At 33.4% G+C, this 9493-nt stretch overlaps 1 protein-coding gene across 1 annotated transcript; it reads right to left on the minus strand.

Moving 5' to 3' along the window:
- Positions 1–1416: 1416 nt before the first annotated feature.
- Positions 1417–4456, minus strand: LOC120074322 (ruvB-like 2). Its single transcript, XM_039027410.1, has 2 exons — positions 3496–4456; positions 1417–2189 (listed from the first exon to the last, which is right to left on the minus strand). Exons 1-2 carry the CDS (start codon positions 4242–4244, stop codon positions 1538–1540), a joined length of 1401 nt encoding a protein of 466 aa, XP_038883338.1. The 5' UTR covers positions 4245–4456; the 3' UTR covers positions 1417–1537.
- Positions 4457–9493: the final 5037 nt, after the last annotated feature.

Genomic DNA, 9493 nt, shown 5'->3' on the forward strand with positions numbered 1-9493 from the left:
TATTTTTTATATTGTTCAGAATATAGCATGTGAATTCTTGAAAAAAAAAATATAACATGTGAAGTGATGAACCTTTAATGTGTGTATATATTTATATATCTACGTATGTATATATATCTTCAAACACAATCAGATTGAATATAATTCGTTCTTCAAATAGATTGCATGTTTTAATTACAAATTTAGAGATGGGTCCCTCACTACATTTGATTATAGAGCACTTGTAAACAATAATAAACGTGATCGAATGAAGTCCACTTTTGAAGTTACCATTTAATTACATTTCTCCCTCCATAAACATGATCTTAATTTGTATTTGATTGAAATAAAATTTAAATCTCTCACATTGAGAATAACAATACTTGTGTCTTTGTAATAAAGAAAGAGAAAATATATTTACGAAAAATAAAAATAAAAATACAAAGCCGTACTTTCATGCAATAATTCAATTTCAGCTTTTAGTCTGTCGGTTACTGTTATGGCTTCAATGAGCTAATATATTATTGTACTTATTATATATATACACATGATTGTAAATGCATGGGAAGACATAAATGCTCTGGCCCTCGTTAAACAAATACAACTGTCGAATAAAGTCACCATAAATGTAAGAATTGTGTAACATTTATTTTTATTTGCTATCGGGGTATTTTAAAACTCATTCCCAGTATTAATGTTTCTCCACAAGTCAACCAAAAACACAAAGGTTCCATTTATAAGGCATCGAAGGAGAAACAAAGAGTGAGACCAACAGAGATAACAAACAGAAATCTATCTTAATCATGGCTTAGAAAGATTGGAGGATCAGATAGGCAAGGAAAGGATTACATGTGATATGGGTAATTCTATATTTGAGAGTGATTCTAGAATGATTAATCATTAAAAATTAAATTTGATATGAAGATTGTGCTAAATTAATATGAAAAAAGTGGTTTTAATTATATTAAAATAAATCACTCTCAAGTTAGGATGGAAATATCACTTTTGAAGTTTCTTTTGAGAGAGGAGGGAGGAATTTGAAAAGCATTAGCCATGAAGTCAAATGTAGGGCAGAATCTAAAGCCTATAAATATTGGGTATCGAACTTAGAAACTAATTCTTTCATTTGAAACAAGATTGGACATTAGTTTGACGGAAAAAATAGAAAAACGACCTAAACCTAAATGGCAGTGAGCTAATCAAAAGGCTTCCTGTCTAAAGAGAGCAGAAATTTCACAAAAGAATTTGTGAAAACACTCAAATTCCAGAGTTCTCTGTGGCTACTCTGACTGTTTTCATAAACTATTCTTCTGAGAAATCATATATAACACGAGTTAAACAAAAAGAAATATCTAACAGTCTCACAGAAACATGGTACAGAAAACAAGGAACAATAAGCATCAAACATGAAGATTAGATATACATCTTACACACTGGTGAAGAATCAAGATAGCCATTAAATAATCAACCAGGTAAATATATGGACTGCAGGAAATTCGAACTCCTAGTAACTACAGGACAACTTCATTTAGCCTCCAAAATTCTTCTACAAAAGAAGTCAAGGGTTCATCATAGCATTAGAATCATCTTCTTCTGCATCTCCCAATTCGCTGAACATATATTGATTTTGGTACTCCATCAAGTACTGAGTTGATCTCTTCACATCTAAGAACAGGTGGTATACACGATTTATGTCTTCCATCTCCACAATCTTCCCCTTTCGCTTTTGACATGCCAATGCAGCTGCTGTGATTAAATGGATGGCATATCTAAGTGATGTTTCTACGCCAATTGTGGTCAAAAGTCTCTTCGCCTCTTCAGACATTTCCACTTCTTCCTCTTGAGATCTGATATCTAAAATCTTTCGTATTTCATCCTCCGTATAAGGTTGAGTAGAAATTATAAGTAATCGATCAAGAAGATCAATAGGAATACCATGTGGGGATTTGTAGTTTGTTCCCCGGATTGTGGTAATCCCCCTATTAGTAGCAACAACTAGTATTGGAGCCATCTCATTCTCCAAAGCACGATTAAGGAAAGAGAAGCACTCAATATCAAGCATGTGGACCTCATCAATAAAGAGAACACCCGGAACTATCTCGGCCTTGCCTTCTTCCCTCCACTCAGCCACTTTGGTATCAATTTGTTCCCTTACTTCAGCACGAATTTCTCCAGTATCCCCAGTGAATAGAGCTAAGAAACCTTGTGTTCTGGAGACAAAGGACAATAAAATGAGAACATAACTCCCAGAAATATACAAGGCCATGAGTATGACCAATTGTATAAAGTCGTAAACTGAAGAGTATAATTAATTTACACATAAAGTATTGAGAAAAGACATATTATGCCTTTAATAGAGGTAAGCAGTCAAAAACAAAATTGCCCAATGCTATGTCTTACAAAACAGAGGTCAGTAATTCAATTCTTCCCATCCTTGGAAGAACAAAAAACCAAGAAAGGGGGAAAAGCATGATCAATGGCGTGAAACACACAGTATGCATGTAATTGGGGAATGAGACCATTACATGCAATATGATATATTGAGAAACAGAGATCGAATCCTTCAAATCTCCTTGAATTAACAAAAGTTGAGGAAGTGCAAAATAACAGAACAAACTACATTATGACTAGTGGTAGTAACTGCCAAAGTCACACAAGTATGTCAATTCCACCTAAGCTCAATATGCTAGATGTACATGTACTTATAGAAGTTCGTCAAGAAGAGAAGGTACATTTTGGGAAACACAAAGACCGACTGGGGAAACCCAATCCCATACACTGGAGTATAACATACATTGCATGGTAAGCAAGTTACATAGACACAGACCAAGACATCAAACATTCTAAAAAGAAGGTATTATGTCAACTTGGCAAGAGTAAAGCAGAATTGAATCTGCATTAATTACAAAAAAGAATGCAATAGACAGGAGCTGAAGCACCTGAAATGTAATTTAAAGTCCCGCTTTGGAGAAGCAAAAAGAGATACAATAGAGTCAAAACCTTTACAAAAAACATTAGGCTGAGACATATTAGTTCTTTTTACAAAAATACACACAACCTACAGAATTACATCAAGGGATTATACCGAAACAAACCACTCCGAGTAGGGAGAAAGGAGAAAGAGGAAGCATTCCTCTTCCACTCCTCTTTTTGCAAGGCAATGAGCCATGAAGTTGTGACTTAATATCAGTACGGTTGGTCATATAGGTGCTGTTTACCATCCCATCGCATTGGAAATTATATTGACAGCTCTCAGTAACAAACAGCAAACAAAATTTTCACAAACCATCATTGGAGGGCATCTGATACCACAATCCCGATTCTCAATTACTTCTAACTGTAAACAAACAAAACCTTGCAAAATATTTCAATCGTATGACTCTATGTGTATATAATTTGCAGAGACCAATAATTCTAAGCGACATTGTTTGCTCTATTAGTCTCAGCTGCACAATTTTCAAAGACACATAACTCGACAAAAATGGATTTGAAAAGTTTAAGGGAAAACTAAATAACCTGCTATTGATGACATCTATCTCATGGAGTGTGACACAATGTACAACCTCCTTCCGCTTTTGCAACTCACCATCGGGGCATTGCACAAACTTTGTTTGGGGACCCATTGCATCATAATCCCTGGACCTAGAGAAAGACCTCCCTAGCTTAGTAATTTTCCCTGAGGCCTTATCAATCGCAATTACATCGCCACTCTGCACCTTTTCCTTTCCCAAAGCTTCAATCATCTTCGCCCCCAAATCATATACCGTCTCCATGTCCGTCGTTTTCAAAGTAAGCTTCCCAGTCTTCGACGCTGCCCCGGCAACCGCTGGCCTGTCTATTTGAACCTCAACGACCTCTCCTTCAATTATCTCGGTTTCTTCCTTTATTCGGACGCCGATTGATTTACGAAAGGCCTGCATCAATGCTTCAGTTTTGGACATTTCCAGAGAAAAGAGCTCACTGCCAGCAATCATCGCGAAAGGAGTTTCAAGGCCAAGGGACTTAGCCATGCCCATGGCAATAGCAGTCTTGCCAGTACCAGGCTGACCAGCGAGGAGAACAGCCCGACCGGCAATTTTTCCTTCTTTGATCATCTGAAGAATGACCCCAGCGGCCTTACGAGCGGCGGTTTGGCCAACCATTCCCTCCGAGACGGCCCGTGGTTCAAGGGAGGAATCAAGGCCGAGGCCGCGGATGTGGGAGTGCGCCCCAATGCGCTCAATTCGCGTTAGGTCGCGGCTCTCCGACAGCTTCAGCTCCGCCATCGTAAGAACTGATGATGGTAATTTGGTTGGTTGCTGAAGGACGCAGGAACAGAGCGTTATGAACTAGGGTTAGGGTTCAGGGTTTTGCAAACTCGAAGAAACACTTCTTCTTGTTGGCGTTCGGAGGGTAATTGTATTAAATCGCATGCTCTAAATCCCTCCCTCAAAAATTGACAATATATCATTTCGAGCACAAAATTAAATTATTCCTTCTCCTAAACTTAGATGCAGTTAAACATAGGTATGGAGAAAATATAAGAAATTTATAGAAAATAGGAAAATTAAATTTATGGAAATCTAGAATTCTCATTCTTCAATCCTTTCTTTTAATTTTCTGTCCATGTGTGTCTTCTTAAAACTACAAAATACCATTATTTATAAGCAATTTGAGAGGTATAAGCACACTAAAATGGGTATTTATTTCAAGAGTTGAGATTGGATGAGTTAGGCATCATAAGTCCAATCCTTGTTTGGGGTAATGATCTTTCCTATACTTTTTTCCATGGGTTTGAATAGTGAATAGTAAACACTATTCAAACTCATGGGTTTTTTTTTTTGTTCTAACTTAATCTAGGAAGTTTGTCGATCAACTTCTGGATACTGCCTTCGGTGACTGCCGCTGACCAATTTCGACTGCTTCCAGTGACTACCATTGGCCAACTCCGCCACTTCTAGCAACCCCATCGACGATAGGGATGGCAACAGGGTTGAGGCGGGGCGGGGATACACTCCCCATCCCCATGGGGATTTTTAATCCTCGTCCCCACCCTATTCCCCATTTTAAGGAGTCGGGGTCGGGGCTGGGGAATCCCCGGTCGGTGATTCAGGTCCCCGTAGGGAAAAATTTTTTCTTTTTATTTTATTATTTTAAATTAACTAAATTTAGTTATTTATATTGAAATTTTAAATTTTATGTAATAAATTAGTATTATTGTTACATATATTTGTTTAAATTAACAATTAAAAATATTTTAATATTTTTAATTATTTAAAATTTATATATTAGAAAATTAAAATTAAAAAAAATAAACTGAAACAATTATAGACACTTACCAGTGATATGGTCTATCACTAATAGACTATTTAAATTTGGTCATATTTGTAATTTTTTTTACATTATGTAAATCTACTAATACTTTGGTCTAATGTCTATATTTGCAACCGTCTCTAAAAAAAAAAAAAAAAAAAATGAAGAGAGTGTTTTTAAAAAAAATATTATTGTAATAAACTAAAGGTCTCTTTGGAATGACTTAGAAAAAAAATGTTCATTGATTATGGATGGCAAAATTTCCCCGGGGGTCTGATCCGATCGAGACGGGGAATCCCCGGTTTGACTAGGTATTTAGGTCAAATTGGGGATTTAAAATCGGTCTCCGGTCGGAAGGGATCCCTCCCCCCACCCTCATCCCTGACCCCGAACCCGATCCTTGCCTCACCTCAACTTTTTTTAATTATTTAGTATATAATAATAATAATAATAATAATAATAATAATAATAATTATAATTAAAAAAAAAAAAAACTGAAACAAAACTTTTAACTACCCAAAGTGTTTAGCATATATAACATAATGTAAAAAAGATTATAAACATGGCCAAATTTAAATAGTCATAGACCATATTATTGATAGGAGTCTATCATGATAGACCATATCACTAGTAAGAATTTATCAACGATAGAAATCTATCACTGATAGAATTGGCTATATTTGTAATTTTTTTAAATGATGTTATTATACACTTGGTTATTATTTCTAAAAATGCTATCAATTGCAATTACTTTTTTAATTAATTATTAGATTTTTTTTTAGTTCTCTCTTCTTCCGTGTTTAAAATTAATGTTTCCTTTATTTTAGGAGACTTCATTTATTTTCTATTTTTCCAATTGAAAATTGGTCATCTATATATTGAGATCTCAAGTATATGTCGAATATATTTGTAATTGTATAATTAGGTATATTTATTTAGACTATATATGTGTATAGAAAGTCCTAACTTAATTTAATATTTTCATTTTTTTCCATTGGTCAATTTAACTAGCCCTAAGATTGAGAATTCTTTTTTAAACATAAAGGATTAAAATGTTGATAACAACTTAGCGCCAAATGAAAATAAAAATTCAAACTTTATGAATTTTATTATTCCTAAAATGTAATTTGATTAAAAAAAATCATAATGTTTCAATAATTGATTTTAAGACTAAAATACTAGTTTATTTCAATTTGAAGTTAGCATGTTATGGTAAAAAAATTGATCATTTTCAAATTAGTTCAAGTGGCAAAGTTTATGAAGCCTTGTCTCAAGACCTAGTAAAATTAAAATACCAAGTTATTTAAAAAAATAAATTAAATAAAATTATAAATTTAGTCACATCTCTATTTTTTTTTAAAAAAAATATTCTTCAAAAATTTTTTAGTTTATTTTAAACTTACTATTATTAAAATAATTAAGATGTCAAGTTTGAACTAATCCAAAATCTAACCACTAATTAAATACAAGAAAATATTTCAAAAACTCAAGATTTATAAATCTGCACAAGCTTCCGAAATTTGCACTCCAAACACAGGTTTCTTAAACCCAAACTTCTAAAACATGCATTCTAGACAAAGTATTTTTAAACTCATGCTATCTAAACCTCTCAGCCTAATCCCTAGACTTAACATTCCAAGTTTAAGATTCCACTATACACCAAACACCCTCTAAGAATTTGTAATTGTAGGACATATGGACAACATGCATAAATACACATGAGGTTAGTGGAAGAATGTCATTAAGCATTGTGCATATATTTTGTAGTATATATAACACTCTCCCTTAGATGTCTTCCTTAAGTGGATACACGCCTCATTAGAGAAATTCTAAAAAAAAAAAAAAAAAAAAAAACCAATGGAAAAAAGATCCTAGTGAAGGAAAAAAAAAACATATTTCATACTGTAGGGATCAAATCGCAAACGGAAGCGTGAGAATGCCTTGCATTTCGAAATTCGATTTTTAAAGAAACAAACTACATAAAACTAAAACAGAATAGAAGAGGATAAACATCATAATAAGCATGCATATAAAGGAGAAACAAAAGGGATGAACGATTCTTACTTTCGTAGATTCCCAAACTTCTCAAAATTCCTCTTGTTCTTCACACGAACATCTTCTCAACAATCACCAACACCACCACAAGAATAACTTTGTTATTCTCTAGGATTCTAAGAGCTGGATGAGTGGTCTCCAATATCTGGAAGAGGAAGAGATAAAGAGATTGTAGAGAGAGTGTAGAGATGAATTATTTTGGAGGCTAGGGTATATTTTTGTACAAACGAATGCTTGCCCTAAATGGGCTAATAGGATGAATTTATATGGAGAAAGGTTTACTCCTTCTCCAAGTATTTCTTTTTTCACCCTTGATGCCAATTAATTAAATAACATCTTATTTAATTAATTGACGCGTTAATTAAATAATCACATATTAAATCTTATTTAATAACTAATTAATTAATTAATATATAAACATCACATATTTATATGCTTCCATCTCTTTAACATTATAATTAATTAATTCTTCATGAATCTAATTCACATAAATTCAATATTTGAATCTCATTCAAATATTTCTCTCTAACATAATTTAAATTATAATCACATCTATAATTAATTATATATTAATCACATTAAATACAATTTCCTCAATTGATTTGAACAATTCAACTCATTCTTCATTAATATCCTTTAGTAAGCTAACAAGGGGATCTGGTGTACCTACAAATTAGAAGCTCCAACGATATGAGATTAATTGGCTAAACTCATTAACCAAATTAATCAATATTCGTTAACTATGGGTACACTCAACTAAAGACCCACATATACACTCTTCTTACTGCAGATATATTTTTGTGTTCGCGGATATAGATCAATAATAACAAGTTAGTTCTTCACGAGTGTTCGTAACACCAGCTAGATCAAATGACCATTTTACCCCTAAATTACCTCTGTATTCTTAAGTACCAATGCTCCTCTAATGAACAATGGTCCAACCATTAAGCAGAAATCCCTTTCGGGCCAGTGAGAGGGTGGAGCCCTTTGTTTAAGTCCTTGAGATACCACTTAAAGGAATACTCATCTACTTACCCTAAAATGGGGAATGAGTGAACTTCATCTTGTATCATTATGTTTCTAACTCTCCACTCGGTTTTGTCCCTAAAATGGTAGGTTTATTGAGTTGGAAAATTGGCCACTCTTACCCATACAAATCAAAGGACAATTTCTCGTAAACAGGAGTTCATAATACAGTCAAGATTAAGACATAAGTTGCCTAGGTCATCCTATTGAAATAGAAATCTAACTAGTCAACAGTGTTACATCTAGTGGGTACTATTTCGTGATCTGCTCTTATGCAAACTCATTGCATAGGATATACTCACTCCCATGTCATCTATACGAACGCATTGGATCATTGTGTTTGTATCAAATATAAATTGGGTTGTATTTATAGTGTCACTAGGATAAGGTACCCAACCTTATCCCTATACTATAAATTCTTTAAGTTTTATCTTGAACATTGATCCCTGTATGTCTCCACATACATTTCAAGACTCATAAGACAACCTAGAATGTTAGTTTATTTGATTTAGGATTATTAAGGCAAAATAGAATACAACACAATCAATAACATTTATGGAAATAACATCGATAACTCTTTATTGACGATGATCAATTATTTACATTTACTATCTATGAGTTTTAGAGCATAAAACCCAACACATATAATTTATACTCTTAAAAGAATACAATATATTTGTTCCCTTTCACGAAAACATCACTTAAGATCTCTGAGTCGTCGAATTTCAATGTTATGCACCAATTTTTCAAAGGTTGTGGTAGGTAATGACTTTGTAAATAAGTTTGCCAGATTATCCTTCGAACAAATTTGTTGTACTGTGATGTCGCCATTTTCTTTAAGATCATAAATGTAGAAAATTTTGATGAAATATGTTTTGTTCTATCTCCTTTAATATACCCCCTTTGATTTGAGCTATACATGTTGTGTTGTCTTCGTATAATATCGTTGGAAGATTTTTACCAGAAGACAAGCCATATATTTTATGAATGTGCTGAATCATTGATCTTAACCATACACATACTCGACTATCCTCATGCATTGCAAGAATTTCAACATGATTTGAGGAAGTAGCAGTTAATAGTTTATTTCACTAGTCACCATGATATAACAGTTCCTCCACATGTGAATAAATAATTTGTC

Source organism: Benincasa hispida, chromosome 3, assembly GCF_009727055.1.
Source record: "Benincasa hispida cultivar B227 chromosome 3, ASM972705v1, whole genome shotgun sequence".
Classification (NCBI taxonomy): domain Eukaryota; kingdom Viridiplantae; phylum Streptophyta; class Magnoliopsida; order Cucurbitales; family Cucurbitaceae; genus Benincasa; species Benincasa hispida.

Excerpts from the sequence above, each read along its gene's own strand:
- LOC120074322 (XM_039027410.1), bottom strand. The coding sequence starts at position 4,244 with ATGGCGGAGCTGAAGCTGTCGGAGAGCCGCGACCTAACGCGAATTGAG. Across the intron at positions 2,190-3,495 it reads ATAGATGTCATCAATAGCAG|AACACAAGGTTTCTTAGCTC; the intron begins GTTATTTAGTTT and ends CTTTGTCTCCAG.